The sequence below is a fragment of the Rutilus rutilus genome (assembly GCF_951802725.1).
Source record: "Rutilus rutilus genome assembly, chromosome: 2".
NCBI classification, from domain to species: domain Eukaryota; kingdom Metazoa; phylum Chordata; class Actinopteri; order Cypriniformes; family Leuciscidae; genus Rutilus; species Rutilus rutilus.
Window position 1 is genome coordinate 61,574,902 of NC_140210.1, and position 18,844 is coordinate 61,593,745.

Consider the following 18,844-nt stretch of genomic DNA (forward strand, 5'->3'; position numbering starts at 1 on the left):
GTGACGACCAGCGAGTGACATTGAGTCTCGAGTCTCGTTCAACACTGTTCAACACGCTGTTCAACACAACTCAATAAGTCCCTCTAAACAATATCCAGTGCTGAGCAAATCTTATTTTCAAATTCCTTGTCAAACATCTACTAGAATTGAAAACGCCTGGGCTTGACCCTTCTGAAATGTAAAAATCATAATAAATGAATTTGATATTATCTTTAAAGTGTTAAAAATCGTTTAGCGCTTGTGTTTCCGTGTGCTTGTTCAACAGGCTGCTCGCAATTGGCGTCATACAGAGCAAAGCATGAAGGTGTGAGGGGACCTATTTTATATATAAAGCATATATACACTACCAAGAGATGCCAGTATAGCACACTCAATAGTCTGATCAGAGATCACAGCAACCCTGAGCTCAGACCTTGAGGATGGTTGGTAGTGGATGAATGAGGGTTCAGATTATCGCAATATTCGTAAGGACTCGATCAGATGCCCTGATTAGTTCACTTTAGAAACAAACGTAGAGTATAAATGCACTTACCATTCACTGGAGTGATTACACACTGAAACAGATGAACACAGGAAAACAAGATAAAAGACTAAATGTAAATAAAAAATGTTTTTATGTACTGTGTATCTTGCAGCTTTGTGAAGAGGTTTTAAAGAGTGATTTAATGAAAGGAATCCCGTAGGACTGTAAGAGATTCAGAAGGAAACTTTTGTCAAAACAATCTCTTACTGTTGGAGCAGGTGGAGGTTCAGGAAGTGAGCAGTCTGTAAATAAGAGACACACATTTGATCATGAATTCCATCAGAAATACTGAGAAACATGCTGATCTTCTAGTGAAGTCAACAGTGAGAGATGATGAAGACACAAAGACTGGGAATCACCTGGCACTGCTTTCTTCTTGAGTTCTCCAGTTGTGTGGAAGACCAGAGTCTGCATGTCTGACGGCAGGGAAGGTAGAGCCTGAAACAGCCTCTCAAAACTGAGAAAGAAACACAGGATTAGAGGAGATTTCATCACAAGGGACACCAGAGACTCAATAAGATGACAGGAGAGGCTCAAGTGCACTTACATCAGTGTGAGGGAGCTGCACTGTATTACGGTCTGAGGAAACACAAACAGGCGTCAGTGCCTTCATCACATATCTGATTCATCAAACTCTGACCACTGCGTATTTAACCTACAATCACATCTCAGTCTGTTGTTTGGGTTGCTCTGATTTAGGCTTGTGCGACTCGTGTGTAACATTTCATTTTCACAACATGTTTTTAAGAGTCTTTTGTCACCCGGAATTGTTTAAAAAAGTCATTTTGAATGTTGCATTAGACTGTACGTCTCTCCCACAAAACCTCATTTTCATTTGTAGAAAAATAAAATAAGGCGTCTACCCTGAATAACATCCGTTAGATGAAAAATGTCACTAAATTTGCCTTATTGTATTCTGGGATTGTTTAACGAGACACATAATTCTGTTATAATATTGGATGAGTCCTCATAATTTTGCTGTCTACTGTTTTGGAAATGACTTTGTCACAATCACACCCATGATGCCCAAAATTGCCTTCTGGATGGCCATCTCACTACGGTTTGAAGCAGAGCCATTGAAAACATCCCAGTAAGTTTTACCGTCTGTGGGAGTAAGAGCAGGTTTTGAAGAACATCAGGAAGTCCTCGATCCACAGGAGACACTAGCAGATGATCAAACACTCTATTGATGATGACTTCTTTCTGTGGAAGACCAGGTAGATCTACAACCATCAGTCCAACCATCTGCACTGGAGACAGATAGACCAGGGTCTCCAACTAAAGACACACAGAAGAACAAGGAAGCAACTCTGAGTGGAAAAGTTCTACAGATAACAGTGATGATGTTGGAGGTTATTTAACCTTCTTGTCATCTTTGTTCTTTGATTATATCTTATGTGAAGATACATACGGGATCAAAGTGTGCGTTGATGGAGAGCAGTTCTGTGAGAGACACAGACCGAGCGAACGAGCCAAAGTTCTTCAGCAGCCACTCAGCACTGTTGTTGGCACTCGACAGACAGCCTGCATCTGACACACAACACACACAGTAAAATCAGCTTCATGAACTCCAGAACCTCAACATGAGTGACTTCTGCCTCAAACCACTGCACACCTCCACCTCACCTGTTGCGTTTCTGAGGAAGGGCAAGATGAAAAATTCCACCATGTTCCTTCCTTGCGTCTCATTGATAAGCGGGAACTCTGCCAGACTGAGAAATGGTTGGAAATAATGTTGAACAAAGCATCTTATCAACGATAGTCTTGAGCTATTGTTGAGGAAATGCTTTTCTTACATGTGCTGGTAAGTTTGGCAGCTGAGGTTTTTGCTGCTAGTGCACTGCAGTAGGGATGGTGACACGAACGGTAGAAACGGCTTCAGATATTGACCCAACAACATGCTGATGAAAGTAACGTCACTCCATTGGTCAGGACTGATGCGCTCCAATCTCAGCTCCCCAATCACATCCAGCACTTGGGACACATCACCACCTCTGATTGGCTGAGACTGATGATGTAATGAGGAGGAATTATTGCCATATTCCCAGTCAATCTTCCAAGTAACACTACAGCAGAGTTGTACAAGGCTTATTTACCATATTTGCTGTCGTGCTGGAAAAGATGCTGAGGGCTCCATCGAGAACATTGTTTGTTTTGGTGAAAAGCAACTTCCAGATCTCCTTGGAGTAACTGCTGCTGCTGAATAGTTGACACTTCAGAAGTCCAGCCAGGTTTTCAGCAGTAAAGCCTGTGAGCTACGAACACAAAGGATTTCATCAGTGGAGATCACAGTTCAGGAAATATCATGATGATTCCAGAAACTGCTGCACATTTGCTCTCTGGAGGGACGTAGATCCCCAGAAAGTCATCAATATCAGCTCATTGTAAAAGAGTTTTCTGCTTGTCGTCTTCTTACCGGAGAGCAAGCGTACTGCTGCAGGTCGATACTACAGGGGGCGCTCACGAGACCAGCGGACAGCAGAGTCTCATTACTGTGGAAGACATTACAATTTCATGAACACTTCCTGTCTCATAGATGATGTCACAGTGTCAAAGTGGAAAAAAGAGTGTTTGCTCGTACCTGTTGACTCCTGAACAAACTCTGGTAGCTGTTAAATTCATCAGAAAACATTGATTAGTGCTACTGGATTTCATTAGGATTCAGTATAGCACCATTGAATTAAAATGTGACAAGTCAAAAAGGTTAAATGAAAGTAATAAAAGTATAAACTTGATCAAAACAACACTGGTTCAGACTTGTTGGCAGATTTGATCAGTGACTGTTTCTGTTGGTTACATGGAGACAGCAGTAGGTGACGACCAGCGAGTGACATTGAGTCTCGAGTCTCGTTCAACACTGTTCAACACGCTGTTCAACACAACTCAATAAGTCCCTCTAAACAATATCCAGTGCTGAGCAAATCTTATTTTCAAATTCCTTGTCAAACATCTACTAGAATTGAAAACGCCTGGGCTTGACCCTTCTGAAATGTAAAAATCATAATAAATGAATTTGATATTATCTTTAAAGTGTTAAAAATCGTTTAGCGCTTGTGTTTCCGTGTGCTTGTTCAACAGGCTGCTCGCAATTGGCGTCATACAGAGCAAAGCATGAAGGTGTGAGGGGACCTATTTTATATATAAAGCATATATACACTACCAAGAGATGCCAGTATAGCACACTCAATAGTCTGATCAGAGATCACAGCAACCCTGAGCTCAGACCTTGAGGATGGTTGGTAGTGGATGAATGAGGGTTCAGATTATCGCAATATTCGTAAGGACTCGATCAGATGCCCTGATTAGTTCACTTTAGAAACAAACGTAGAGTATAAATGCACTTACCATTCACTGGAGTGATTACACACTGAAACAGATGAACACAGGAAAACAAGATAAAAGACTAAATGTAAATAAAAAATGTTTTTATGTACTGTGTATCTTGCAGCTTTGTGAAGAGGTTTTAAAGAGTGATTTAATGAAAGGAATCCCGTAGGACTGTAAGAGATTCAGAAGGAAACTTTTGTCAAAACAATCTCTTACTGTTGGAGCAGGTGGAGGTTCAGGAAGTGAGCAGTCTGTAAATAAGAGACACACATTTGATCATGAATTCCATCAGAAATACTGAGAAACATGCTGATCTTCTAGTGAAGTCAACAGTGAGAGATGATGAAGACACAAAGACTGGGAATCACCTGGCACTGCTTTCTTCTTGAGTTCTCCAGTTGTGTGGAAGACCAGAGTCTGCATGTCTGACGGCAGGGAAGGTAGAGCCTGAAACAGCCTCTCAAAACTGAGAAAGAAACACAGGATTAGAGGAGATTTCATCACAAGGGACACCAGAGACTCAATAAGATGACAGGAGAGGCTCAAGTGCACTTACATCAGTGTGAGGGAGCTGCACTGTATTACGGTCTGAGGAAACACAAACAGGCGTCAGTGCCTTCATCACATATCTGATTCATCAAACTCTGACCAGTGCGTATTTAACCTACAATCACATCTCAGTCTGTTGTTTGGGTTGCTCTGATTTAGGCTTGTGCGACTCGTGTGTAACATTTCATTTTCACAACAAGTTTTCAAGAGTCTTTTGTCACCCGGAATTGTTTAAAAAAGTCATTTTGAATGTTGCATTAGACTGTACGTCTCTCCCACAAAACCTCATTTTCATTTGTAGAAAAATAAAATAAGGCGTCTACCCTGAATAACGTCCGTTAGATGAAAAATGTCACTAAATTTGCCTTATTGTATTCTGGGATTGTTTAACGAGACACATAATTCTGTTATAATATTGGATGAGTCCTCATAATTTTGCTGTCTACTGTTTTGGAAATGACTTTGTCACAATCACACCCATGCTGCCCAAAATTAACTTCTGGATGGCCATCTCACTACGGTTTGAAGCAGAGCCATTGAAAACATCCCAGTAAGTTTTACCGTCTGTGGGAGTAAGAGCAGGTTTTGAAGAACATCAGGAAGTCCTCGATCCACAGGAGACACTAGCAGATGATCAAACACTCTATTGATGATGACTTCTTTCTGTGGAAGACCAGGTAGATCTACAACCATCAGTCCAACCATCTGCACTGGAGACAGATAGACCAGGGTCTCCAACTAAAGACACACAGAAGAACAAGGAAGCAACTCTGAGTGGAAAAGTTCTACAGATAACACTGATGATGTTGGAGGTTATTTAACCTTCTTGTCATCTTTGTTCTTTGTTTATATCTTATGTGAAGATACATACGGGATCAAAGTGTGCGTTGATGGAGAGCAGTTCTGTGAGAGACACAGACCGAGCGAACGAGCCAAAGTTCTTCAGCAGCCACTCAGCACTGTTGTTGGCACTCGACAGACAGCCTGCATCTGACACACAACACACACAGTAAAATCAGCTTCATGAACTCCAGAACCTCAACATGAGTGACTTCTGCCTCAAACCACTGCACACCTCCACCTCACCTGTTGCGTTTCTGAGGAAGGGCAAGATGAAAAATTCCACCATGTTCCTTCCTTGCGTCTCATTGATAAGTGGGAACTCTGCCAGACTGAGAAATGGTTGGAAATAATGTTGAACAAAGCATCTTATCAATGATAGTCTTGAGCTATTGTTGAGGAAATGCTTTTCTTACATGTGCTGGTAAGTTTGGCAGCTGAGGTTTTTGCTGCTAGTGCACTGCAGTAGGGATGGTGACACGAACGGTAGAAACGGCTTCAGATATTGACCCAACAACATGCTGATGAACGTAACGTCACTCCATTGGTCAGGACTGATGCGCTCCAATCTCAGCTCCCCAATCACATCCAGCACTTGGGACACGACATCACCTCTGATTGCCTGAGACTGATGATGTAATGAGGAGGAATTATTGCCATATTCCCAGTCAATCTTCCAAGTAACACTACAGCAGAGTTGTACAAGGCTTATTTACCATATTTGCTGCCGTGCTGGAAAAGATGCTGAGGGCTCCATCGAGAACATTGTTTGTTTTGGTGAAAAGCAACTTCCAGATCTCCTTGGAGTAACTGCTGCTGCTGAATAGTTGACACTTCAGAAGTCCAGCCAGGTTTTCAGCAGTGAAGCCTGTGAGCTACGAACACAAAGGATTTCATCAGTGGAGATCACAGTTCAGGAAATATCATGATGATTCCAGAAACTACTGCACATTTGCTCTCTGGAGGGACGTAGATCCCCAGAAAGTCATCAATATCAGCTCATTGTAAAAGAGTTTTCTGCTTGTCGTCTTCTTACCGGAGAGCAAGCGTACTGCTGCAGGTCGATACTACAGGGGGCGCTCACGAGACCAGCGGACAGGAGAGTCTCATTACTGTGGAAGACATTACAATTTCATGAACACTTCCTGTCTCATAGATGATGTCACAGTGTCAAAGTGGAAAAAAGAGTGTTTGCTCGTACCTGTTGACTCCTGAACAAACTCTGGTAGCTGTTAAATTCATCAGAAAACATTGATTAGTGCTACTGGATTTCATTAGGATTCAGAATAACACCATTGAATTAAAATGTGACAAGTCAAAAAGGTTAAATGAAAGTAATAAAAGTAGAAAGTTGACCAACAACATTTTTTCAGATTTGTTGACAGATTCATTGTTTCTTTTTGACTACAAAGATATAGGGAGTCATTCTTACGTTCCCATGTCCTATGACTCCTAGATATATAGGACAAATAATTACATGACAAAGGGTTGGGGTTCAGCCTATGTTCCAAGGCTTGAGGTTCAGCTAACATAGGAACATGGAACCCTGGGAACTTTAAGCCCTCGGAAAGTTGTACCTTGGGAATTTTGAGCCCTGGAAACATTGTACCCTGGGTAAATAGCTATGCTCCTGATCACTGCAGTAGGCGACGACTAGTGAGTGACACTGAGTCTCGAGTCTCGCTCAACACAGTTTGGTCAATAATTCTTTCAGAACATCCAATGCTGGACAAAATTTGTTTGGATTCTCTCTAAAATCTAAATCACAAAATCTACTAGTCTTGTAAACTACTGGCTGACCTTTTTGAAAGGTATTTGTACACGGATTTAATTATATATTTAAGCTATTTATCGGTTTCAGTTTGCTTGTCCAACAGGCTACTCGCAATTAGTGTTGTATGGAGCTGAGAACTGAAGGTTTGTAGACCCCTATTGTATAGGTTTGTGTAGTTATTATTGTTCCTTTGGATGGGCACTAGGGCTGCCCATAGATCTGTACATACAACAGTTGCCACTGTAACACACTCAATAGGGAGAAAATCTGAGAAAAGCTAGGCTTAGTGCTTATGGATGTGGTCTAGTGGAGTAATGCAGGTTCAGTTCATCGCAGCGCTCATTCAGACTAGATTAGACACAGAGAAGTAAAGATCAGAACAATGCAAGGTGTACAAATACACTTACCATTCACTGGTGTGATCAGACACTGAAACAGAGGAAAAAAGGTAGAACAAAATAAAAGACAAAATGTAAAACAAGTTTTTGAAAATCTCTGAATGCTTTGAGTTTTGTGAAAACGTTTTAAAGAGTGAGGCATAGAGAGGATTCCTATAAGACTGAAAGAGGTCCATAAAGAGAACTGTGTTAAAAACAATCTCTTACTGTTGAAGGTTCAGGAAGTGAGCAGCCTGTAAATAAGAGACACACATTTGATCATTAATTCCATCAGAAATACTGAGAAACATGCTGATCTTCTAGTGAAGTCAACAGTGAGAGATGATGAAGACACAAAGACTGGGAATCACCTGGCACTGCTTTCTTCTTGAGTTCTCCAGTTGTGTGGAAGACCAGAGTCTGCATGTCTGACGGCAGGGAAGGTAGAGCCTGAAACAGCCTCTCAAAACTGAGAAAGAAACACAGGATTAGAGGAGATTCTATCACAAGGGACACCAGAGACTCAATAAGATGACAGGAGAGGCTCAAGTACACTTACATCAGTGTGAGGGAGCTGCACTGTATTACGGTCTGAGGAAACACAAACAGGCGTCAGTGCCTTCATCACATATCTGATTCATCAAACTCTGACCACTGCATATTTAACCTACAATCACATCTCAGTCTGTTGTTTGGGTTGCTCTGATTTAGGCTTGTGCGACTCGTGTGTAACATTTCATTTTCACAACAAGTTTTCAAGAGTCTTTTGTCACCCGGAATTGTTTAAAAAAGTCATTTTGAATGTTGCATTAGTCTGTACGTCTCTCCCACAAAACCTCATTTTCATTTGTAGAAAAATAAAATAAGGCGTCTACCCTGAATAACATCCGTTAGATGAAAAATGTCACTAAATTTGCCTTATTGTATTCTGGGATTGTTTAACGAGACACATAATTCTGTTATAATATTGGATGAGTCCTCATAATTTTGCTGTCTACTGTTTTGGAAATGACTTTGTCACAATCACACCCATGATGCCCAAAATTGCCTTCTGGATGGCCATCTCACTACGGTTTGAAGCAGAGCCATTGAAAACATCCCAGTAAGTTTTACCGTCTGTGGGAGTAAGAGCAGGTTTTGAAGAACATCAGGAAGTCCTCGATCCACAGGAGACACTAGCAGATGATCAAACACTCTATTGATGATGACTTCTTTCTGTGGAAGACCAGGTAGATCTACAACCATCAGTCCAACCATCTGCACTGGAGACAGATAGACCAGGGTCTCCAACTAAAGACACACAGAAGAACAAGGAAGCAACTCTGAGTGGAAAAGTTCTACAGATAACACTGATGATGTTGGAGGTTATTTAACCTTCTTGTCATCTTTGTTCTTTGATTATATCTTATGTGAAGATACATACGGGATCAAAGTGTGCGTTGATGGAGAGCAGTTCTGTGAGAGACACAGACCGAGCGAACGAGCCAAAGTTCTTCAGCAGCCACTCAGCACTGTTGTTGGCACTCGACAGACAGCCTGCATCTGACACACAACACACACAGTAAAATCACCTCCATGAACTCCAGAACCTCAACATGAGTGACTTCTGCCTCAAACCACTGCACACCTCCTCCACCTCACCTGTTGCGTTTCTGAGGAAGGGCAAGATGAAAAATTCCACCATGTTCCTTCCTTGCGTCTCATTGATAAGTGGGAACTCTGCCAGACTGAGAAATGGTTGGAAATAATGTTGAACAAAGCATCTTATCAACGATTGTCTTGAGCTATTGTTGAGGAAATGCCTTTCTTACATGTGCTGGTAAGTTTGGCAGCTGAGGTTTTTGCTGCTAGTGCACTGCAGTAGGGATGGTGACACGAACGGTAGAAACGGCTTCAGATATTGACCCAACAACATGCTGATGAAAGTAACGTCACTCCATTGGTCAGGACTGATGCGCTCCAATCTCAGCTCCCCAATCACATCCAGCACTTGGGACACAACATCACCTCTGATTGGCTGAGACTGATGATGTAATGAGGAGGAATTATTGCCATATTCCCAGTCAATCTTCCAAGTAACACTACAGCAGAGTTGTACAAGGCTTATTTACCATATTTGCTGCCGTGCTGGAAAAGATGCTGAGGGCTCCATCGAGAACATTGTTTGTTTTGGTGAAAAGCAACTTCCAGATCTCCTTGGAGTAACTGCTGCTGCTGAATAGTTGACACTTCAGAAGTCCAGCCAGGTTTTCAGCAGTGAAGCCTGTGAGCTACGAACACAAAGGATTTCATCAGTGGAGATCACAGTTCAGGAAATATCATGGTGATTCCAGAAACTGCTGCACATTTGCTCTCAGGAGGGACGTAGATCCCCAGAAAGTCATCAATATCAGCTCATTGTAAAAGAGTTTTCTGCTTGTCGTCTTCTTACCGGAGAGCAAGCGTAATGCTGCAGGTCGATACTACAGGGGGCGCTCACGAGACCAGCGGACAGCAGAGTCTCATTACTGTGGAAGACATTACAATTTCATGAACACTTCCTGTCTCATAGATGATGTCACAGTGTCAAAGTGGAAAAAAGAGTGTTTGCTCGTACCTGTTGACTCCTGAACAAACTCTGGTAGCTGTTAAATTCATCAGAAAACATTGATTAGTGCTACTGGATTTCATTAGGATTCAGAATAACACCATTGAATTAAAATGTGACAAGTCAAAAAGGTTAAATGAAAGTAATAAAAGTATAAAGTTGACCAACAAAATGTGTTCAGATTTGTTGACAGATTCATTGTTTCTTTTTGACTACAAAGATATAGGAAGTCATTCTTACGTTCCCATGTCCTATGACTCCTAGATATATAGGACAAATAATTACATGACAAAGGGTTGGGGTTCAGCCTATGTTCCAAGGCTTGGGGTTCAGCTAACATAGGAACATGGAACCCTGGGAACTTTAAGCCCTCGGAAAGTTGTACCTTGGTAATTTTGAGCCCTGGAAACATTGTACCCTGGGTAATCAAGGATTTGATTATATATTTAGGCTATTTATCGGTTTCAGTTTGTTTGTCCAACAGGCTACTCGCAATTAGTGTTGTATGGAGCTGAGAACTGAAGGTTTGTAGGCCCTATTGTATAGGTTTGTGTAGTTATTATTGTTCCTTTGGATGGCCACTAGGGCTGCCCATAGATCTGTACATACAACAGCTGCCACTGTAACACACTCAATAGGGAGAAAATCTGTAAAAAAGTAGGCTTAGTGCTTATGGATGTGGTCCATCCATCCATCCATCTTCTTCCGCTTATCCGGGGCCGGGTTGCGGGGGCAGCAGTCTAAGCAGCGATGCCCAGACTTCCCTCTCCCTAGACACTTCCTCCAGCTCTTCCGGGGGGACACTGAGGCGTTCCCAGGCCAGCCGGGAGACATAGTCTCTCCAGCGTGTCCTAGGTCTTCCCTGGGGTCTCCTCCCGGTGGGACATGCCCGGAACACCTTCCCTGGAAGTCGTCCAGGAGGCATCCGGAAAAGATGCCCGAGCCACCTCAGCTGGCCCCTCTCGATGTGGAGGAGCAGCGGCTCTACTCTGAGCTCCTCCCGAGTGACCGTGCTTCTCACCCTATCTCTAAGGGATCCCCCAGCCACCCGCGGAGAAAGCTCATTTCGGCCGCCTGTATTCGGGATCTTGTCCTTTCGGTCATGACCCACAGCTCATGACCATAGGTGAGAGTAGGAACGTAGATTGACCGGTAAATCGAGAGCTTCGCCTTGCGGCTCAGCTCCTTCTTCACCACGACAGACCGGTACAGCGACCGCATTGCTGCAGAAGCTGCACCGATCCGTCTGTCAATCTCCCGTTCCATCCTTCCCTCACTCGTGAACAAGACCCCAAGATACTTGAACTCCTCCACTTGAGGCAGGAACTCTCCACCAACCTGAAGCGGGCAAACCACCCTTTTCCGACTGAGAACCATGGCCTCGAATTTGGAGGTGCTGATTCTCATCCCAGCCACTTCACACTCGGCTGCAAACCGTCCCAGTGCATGCTGAAGGTCCTGGTCTGATGGGGCCAGCACGACAACATAATCCGCAAAGAGCAGAGATGAAATCGTGTGGTCCCCAAACCTGACCCCCTCCGGCCCCTGGCTGCGCCTAGAAATTATGTCCTTAAAAATTATGAACAGAACCGGCGACAAAGGGCAGCCCTGCCGGAGTCCAACAAGCACGGGGAACAAGTCTGACTTACTGCCGACAATGCGAACCAAGCTCCTGCTCCGGTCGTACAGGGACCGGATAGCCCTTAGCAAAGGGCCCCGAACCCCATACTCCCAGAGCACCCTCCACAAGATGCCGCGAGGGACACAGTCGAATGCCTTCTCCAAATCCACAAAGAACATGTGGATTGGTTGGGCAAACTCCCATGAACCCTCCAGCACCCTGTAGAGGGTATAGAGCTGGTCCATTGTTCCACGACCGGGACGAAAACCACACTGTTCCTCCTGAATCCGAGGTTCTACTATCGGCCAGATTATCCTCTCCAGTACCCTGGCATAGACTTTCCCGGGGAGGCTGAGAAGTGTGATCCCCCTATAGTTGGAGCACACCCTCCGGTCCCCCTTCTTAAAAAGAGGGACCACCACCCCAGTCAGCCAGTCCAAAGGCACTGTCCCCGACCGCCACGCGATGCTGCAGAGGCGTGTCAGCCAAGAAAGCCCCACAACATCCAGAGACTTGAGGTACTCAGGGCGGATCTCATCCACCCCCGGTGCCTTGACACCGAAGAGTTTCTTGACTACCTCGGTGACTTCAGCCCGGGTGATGGACGAGTCCACATCTGAGCCCTCAGACTCTGCTTCCTCAATGGAAGATGTGACGGCGGGATTGAGGAGATCCTCAAAGTATTCCTTCCACCGTCCGGTGATATCCCCAGTCGAGGTCAACAGCTGCCCACCTCTACTGTAAACAGCGTTGGTAGGGCACTGCTTCCCCCTCCTGAGGCACCGGACGGTTTGCCAGAATCTCTTCGAGGCCGACCGATAGTCCTTCTCCATGGCCTCACCGAACTCCTCCCAGGCCCGAGTTTTTGCCTCCACAACCACCCGGGCTGCAGTCCGCTTGGCCCGTCGGTACCCGTGAGCTGCCTCAGAAGTCCCACAAGCCAGCCAGGCCCGATAGGACTCCTTTTTCAGCTTGACGGCATCCCTTACTTCCGGTGTCCACCACCGGGTTCGGGGATTGCCGCCTCGACAGGCACCGGAGACCTTACGGCCACAGCTCCGAGTGGCCGCGTTGACAATGGAGGTGGAGAACATGGTCCACTCGGACTCAATATCTCCAGACTCCCTCGGGATCTGGTTGAATCTCTGTCGAAGGTGGGAGTTGAAGATCTCTCTGACAGGGGATTCAGCCAAACGTTCCCAACAGACCCTCACAGTACGTTTGGGTCTGCCGAGTCTGTCCAGCTTCCTCCCCCGCCATCGGATTCAACTCACCACCAGGTGGTGATCAGTTGACAGCTCCGCCCCTCTCTTCACCCGAGTGTCCAAGACATACGGCCGGAGGTCAGATGAAACAACCACAAAGTCGATCATAGGCCTAGGGTGTCCCGGTGCCATGTGCACTGATGAACACCCTTATGCTTGAAAATGGTGTTCGTTATGGACAAGCTGTAACTAGCACAGAAGTCCAATAACAGAACACCACTCGGGTTCAGATCAGGGGGGCCGTTCCTCCGAATCACGCCCCTCCAGGTGTCACTGTCGCTGCCCACGTGGGCGTTGAAGTCCTCCTGTAGAACGACGGAGTCCCGAGTCGGAGCACTATCCAGCACCCCTCCCAGAGACTCCAAGAAGGCCGGGTACTCTGCACTGCCGTTTGGCCCGTAGGCACAAACGACAGTGAGAGACCTATACCTGACCCGAAGGCACAGGGAAGCGACCCTCTCGTTCACCGGGGTGAACTCCAACACATGGCGGCTGAGCTGGGGGGCTATAAGCAAACCCACACCAGCCCGCCGCCTCTCACCTTGGGCAACTCCAGAGTGGTGAAGAGTCCATCCTCTCTTGAGGAGTGTGGTTCCAGAGCCCAAGCCGTGCGTAGAGGTGATCCCAACTATCTCTAGTCGGAATATCTGAACCTCACGTACAATCTCAGGCTCCTTCCCCGCTAGAGAGGTAACGTTCCATGTCCCTAGAGCTAGATTCCACGTCCAGGGATCGGGTTGTCTAGCCCCCCCCCCTTTGACTGCCGCCCGATCCACTCAGCACCAGCCCCTTTCGGTCCCTCCTGCAGGTGGTGGGTTCATGGGAGGGTGGCCCCATGTCGCTCCTTCGGGCTGAGCCCGGCCGGACCCCATGGGGGGAGGTCCGACCATCAGGCGCTCGCATACGAGCCCCAACCCCGGGCCTGGCTCCAGGGTGGGGCCCCGCCTGCGCCATGCCGGGCGACGTCACGGTCCTCGAATTTATAGTCGTCATAAGGGTTTTTGAACCGCTCTTAGTCTGACCCGTCACCTAGGACCTGTTTGCCTTGGGAGACCCTACCAGGGGCATATAGCCCAAGACAACATAGCTCCTAGGGTCGTTCGGGTACTCAAACCCCTCCACCACGGTAAGGTGGCAGTTCAAGGAGGGGCTAGGCTTAGTGCTTATGGATGTGGTCTAGTGGAGTAATGCAGGTTCAGTTCATCGCAGCGCTCATTCAGAATCGATTAGACACAGAGTAGTAAAGATCAGAACAATTCAAGGTATACAAATACACTTACCATTCACTGGTGTGATCAGACACTGAAACAGAGGAAAAAAGGTAGAACAAAATAAAAGACAAAATGTAAAACAAGTTTTTGAAAATCTCTGAATGCTTTGAGTTTTGTGAAAACGTTTTAATGAGTGAGGCATAGAGAGGATTCCTATAAGACTGAAAGAGGTCCATAAAGAGAACTGTGTTAAAAACAATCTCTTACTGTTGAAGGTTCAGGAAGTGAGCAGCCTGTAAATAAGAGACACACATTTGATAATTAATTCCATCAGAAATACTGAGAAACATGCTGATCTTCTAGTGAAGTCAACAGTGAGAGATGATGAAGACACAAAGACTGGGAATCACCTGGCACTGCTTTCTTCTTGAGTTCTCCAGTTGTGTGGAAGACCAGAGTCTGCATGTCTGACGGCAGGGAAGGTAGAGCCTGAAACAGCCTCTCAAAACTGAGAAAGAAACACAGGATTAGAGGAGATTTCATCACAAGGGACACCAGAGACTCAATAAGATGACAGGAGAGGCTCAAGTGCACTTACATCAGTGTGAGGGAGCTGCACTGTATTACGGTCTGAGGAAACACAAACAGGCGTCAGTGCCTTCATCACATATCTGATTCATCAAACTCTGACCAGTGCGTATTTAACCTACAATCACATCTCAGTCTGTTGTTTGGGTTGCTCTGATTTAGGCTTGTGCGACTCGTGTGTAACATTTCATTTTCACAAAAAGTTTTCAAGAGTCTTTTGTCACCCGGAATTGTTTAAAAAAGTCATTTTGAATGTTGCATTAGACTGTACGTCTCTCCCACAAAACCTCATTTTCATTTGTAGAAAAATAAAATAAGGCGTCTACCCTGAATAACGTCCGTTAGATGAAAAATGTCACTAAATTTGCCTTATTGTATTCTGGGATTGTTTAACGAGACACATAATTCTGTTATAATATTGGATGAGTCCTCATAATTTTGCTGTCTACTGTTTTGGAAATGACTTTGTCACAATCACACCCATGATGCCCAAAATTAACTTCTGGATGGCCATCTCACTACGGTTTGAAGCAGAGCCATTGAAAACATCCCAGTAAGTTTTACCGTCTGTGGGAGTAAGAGCAGGTTTTGAAGAACATCAGGAAGTCCTCGATCCACAGGAGACACTAGCAGATGATCAAACACTCTATTGATGATGACTTCTTTCTGTGGAAGACCAGGTAGATCTACAACCATCAGTCCAACCATCTGCACTGGAGACAGATAGACCAGGGTCTCCAACTAAAGACACACAGAAGAACAAGGAAGCAACTCTGAGTGGAAAAGTCCTACAGATAACACTGATGATGTTGGAGGTTATTTAACCTTCTTGTCATCTTTGTTCTTTGATTATATCTTATGTGAAGATACATACGGGATCAAAGTGTGCGTTGATGGAGAGCAGTTCTGTGAGAGACACAGACCGAGCGAACGAGCCAAAGTTCTTCAGCAGCCACTCAGCACTGTTGTTGGCACTCGACAGACAGCCTGCATCTGACACACAACACACACAGTAAAATCAGCTTCATGAACTCCAGAACCTCAACATGAGTGACTTCTGCCTCAAACCACTGCACACCTCCACCTCACCTGTTGCGTTTCTGAGGAAGGGCAAGATGAAAAATTCCACCATGTTCCTTCCTTGCGTCTCATTGATAAGTGGGAACTCTGCCAGACTGAGAAATGGTTGGAAATAATGTTGAACAAAGCATCTTATCAATGATAGTCTTGAGCTATTGTTGAGGAAATGCTTTTCTTACATGTGCTGGTAAGTTTGGCAGCTGAGGTTTTTGCTGCTAGTGCACTGCAGTAGGGATGGTGACACGAACGGTAGAAACGGCTTCAGATATTGACCCAACAACATGCTGATGAAAGTAACGTCACTCCATTGGTCAGGACTGATGCGCTCCAATCTCAGCTCCCCAATCACATCCAGCACTTGGGACACGACATCACCTCTGATTGCCTGAGACTGATGATGTAATGAGGAGGAATTATTGCCATATTCCCAGTCAATTTTCCAAGTAACACTACAGCAGAGTTGTACAAGGCTTATTTACCATATTTGCTGTCGTGCTGGAAAAGATGCTGAGGGCTCCATCGAGAACATTGTTTGTTTTGGTGAAAAGCAACTTCCAGATCTCCTTGGAGTAACTGCTGCTGCTGAATAGTTGACACTTCAGAAGTCCAGCCAGGTTTTCAGCAGTGAAGCCTGTGAGCTACGAACACAAAGGATTTCATCAGTGGAGATCACAGTTCAGGAAATATCATGATGATTCCAGAAACTGCTGCACATTTGCTCTCTGGAGGGACGTAGATCCCCAGAAAGTCATCAATATCAGCTCATTGTAAAAGAGTTTTCTGCTTGTCGTCTTCTTACCGGAGAGCAAGCGTACTGCTGCAGGTCGATACTACAGGGGGCGCTCACGAGACCAGCGGACAGCAGAGTCTCATTACTGTGGAAGACATTACAATTTCATGAACACTTCCTGTCTCATAGATGATGTCACAGTGTCAAAGTGGAAAAAAGAGTGTTTGCTCGTACCTGTTGACTCCTGAACAAACTCTGGTAGCTGTTAAATTCATCAGAAAACATTGATTAGTGCTACTGGATTTCATTAGGATTCAGAATAACACCATTGAATTAAAATGTGACAAGTCAAAAAGGTTAAATGAAAGTAATAAAAGTATAAAGTTGACCAACAACATTTTTTCAGATTTGTTGACAGATTCATTGTTTCTTTTTGACTACAAAGATATAGGGAGTCATTCTTACGTTCCCATGTCCTATGACTCCTAGATATATAGGACAAATAATTACATGACAAAGGGTTGGGGTTCAGCCTATGTTCCAAGGCTTGAGGTTCAGCTAACATAGGAACATGGAACCCTGGGAACTTTAAGCCCTCGGAAAGTTGTACCTTGGGAATTTTGAGCCCTGGAAACATTGCACCCTGGGTAAATAGCTATGCTCCTGATCACTGCAGTAGGTGACGACTAGTGAGTGACACTGAGTCTCGAGTCTCGCTCAACACAGTTTGGTCAATAATTCTTTCAGAACATCCAATGCTGGACAAAATTTGTTTGGATTCTCTCTAAAATCTAAATCACAAAATCTACTAGTCTTGTAAACTACTGGCTGACCTTTTTGAAAGGTATTTGTACAAGGATTTAATTATATATTTAAGCTATTTATCGGTTTCAGTTTGCTTGTCCAACAGGCTACTCGCAATTAGTGTTGTATGGAGCTGAGAACTGAAGGTTTGTAGACCCTATTGTATAGGTTTGTGTAGTTATTATTGTTCCTTTGGATGGGCACTAGGGCTGCCCATAGATCTGTACATACAACAGTTGCCACTGTAACACACTCAATAGGGAGAAAATCTGAGAAAAGCTAGGCTTAGTGCTTATGGATGTGGTCTAGTGGAGTAATGCATGTTCAGTTCATCGCAGCGCTCATTCAGACTCGATTAGACACAGAGTAGTAAAGATCAGAACAATGCAAGGTGTACAAATACACTTACCATTCACTGGTGTGATCAGACACTGAAACAGAGGAAAAAAGGTAGAACAAAATAAAAGACAAAATGTAAAACAAGTTTTTGAAAATCTCTGAATGCTTTGAGTTTTGTGAAAACGTTTTAAAGAGTGAGGCATAGAGAGGATTCCTATAAGACTGAAAGAGGTCCATAAAGAGAACTGTGTTAAAAACAATCTCTTACTGTTGAAGGTTCAGGAAGTGAGCAGCCTGTAAATAAGAGACACACATTTGATCATGAATTCCATCAGAAATACTGAGAAACATGCTGATCTTCTAGTGAAGTCAACAGTGAGAGATGATGAAGACACAAAGACTGGGAATCACCTGGCACTGCTTTCTTCTTGAGTTCTCCAGTTGTGTGGAAGACCAGAGTCTGCATGTCTGACGGCAGGGAAGGTAGAGCCTGAAACAGCCTCTCAAAACTGAGAAAGAAACACAGGATTAGAGGAGATTCTATCACAAGGGACACCAGAGACTCAATAAGATGACAGGAGAGGCTCAAGTACACTTACATCAGTGTGAGGGAGCTGCACTGTATTACGGTCTGAGGAAACACAAACAGGCGTCAGTGCCTTCATCACATATCTGATTCATCAAACTCTGACCACTGCATATTTAACCTACAATCACATCTCAGAGTCTGTTGTTTGGGTTGCTCTTATTTAGGCTCGTGTGACTCGTGTGTAACATTTCATTTTCACAACATGGTTTCAAGAGTCTTTTGTCACCCGGAAATGTTTTAAAAAGTCATTTTGAATGTTGCATTAGACTGTACGTCTCTCCCACAAAACCTCATTTTCATTTGTAGAAAAATAAAATAAGGCGTCTACCCTGAATAACATCCGTTAGATGAAAAATGTCACTAAATTTGCCTTATTGTTTAACGAGACACATAATTCTGTTATAATATTGGATGAGTCCTCATAATTTAGCTGTCTACTGTTTTGGAAATGACTTTGTCACAATCACACCCATGATGCCCAAAATTGCCTTCTGGATGGCCATCTCACTACGGTTTGAAGCAGAGCCATTGAAAACATCCCAGTAAGTTTTACCGTCTGTGGGAGTAAGAGCAGGTTTTGAAGAACATCAGGAAGTCCTCGATCCACAGGAGACACTAGCAGATGATCAAACACTCTATT

At 44.5% G+C, this 18,844-nt stretch overlaps 3 protein-coding genes across 3 annotated transcripts; all 3 read right to left on the bottom strand.

The window, feature by feature from the left end:
- Positions 1 to 528: 528 nt before the first annotated feature.
- LOC311280001 (uncharacterized protein) lies at positions 529 to 2,438 on the bottom strand (the record flags this gene model as incomplete). The annotated part of the gene is made up of 8 exons (XM_084391870.1): positions 2,320 to 2,438; positions 2,150 to 2,235; positions 1,935 to 2,053; positions 1,625 to 1,801; positions 1,071 to 1,102; positions 883 to 980; positions 622 to 765; positions 529 to 554 (listed from the first exon to the last, which is right to left on the bottom strand). Exons 1-8 carry the CDS (start codon positions 2,421 to 2,423, stop codon positions 529 to 531), a joined length of 786 nt encoding a protein of 261 aa, XP_084247996.1. The 5' UTR covers positions 2,424 to 2,438.
- A 1,426-nt stretch (positions 2,439 to 3,864) lies between these two features.
- On the bottom strand, positions 3,865 to 5,759 carry LOC311280004 (uncharacterized protein; the record flags this gene model as incomplete). Its single annotated transcript, XM_084391884.1, has 8 exons — positions 3,865 to 3,890; positions 3,958 to 4,101; positions 4,219 to 4,316; positions 4,407 to 4,438; positions 4,961 to 5,137; positions 5,271 to 5,389; positions 5,486 to 5,571; positions 5,656 to 5,759. 8 exons carry the CDS (start codon positions 5,757 to 5,759, stop codon positions 3,865 to 3,867), a joined length of 786 nt encoding a protein of 261 aa, XP_084248010.1.
- Positions 5,760 to 7,303: 1,544 nt separating this feature from the next.
- Positions 7,304 to 16,025, bottom strand: LOC311280013 (uncharacterized protein; the record flags this gene model as incomplete). Its single annotated transcript, XM_084391893.1, has 19 exons — positions 7,304 to 7,361; positions 7,421 to 7,442; positions 7,762 to 7,859; positions 7,950 to 7,981; positions 8,504 to 8,680; positions 8,814 to 8,932; positions 9,032 to 9,117; positions 9,202 to 9,413; positions 9,502 to 9,660; positions 9,822 to 9,897; positions 9,987 to 10,014; positions 14,144 to 14,165; positions 14,342 to 14,367; positions 14,485 to 14,582; positions 14,673 to 14,704; positions 15,227 to 15,403; positions 15,537 to 15,655; positions 15,752 to 15,837; positions 15,922 to 16,025. The coding sequence occupies 19 exons, from the start codon at positions 16,023 to 16,025 to the stop codon at positions 7,304 to 7,306; spliced, it is 1,731 nt and encodes a 576-aa protein (XP_084248019.1).
- Positions 16,026 to 18,844: the final 2,819 nt, after the last annotated feature.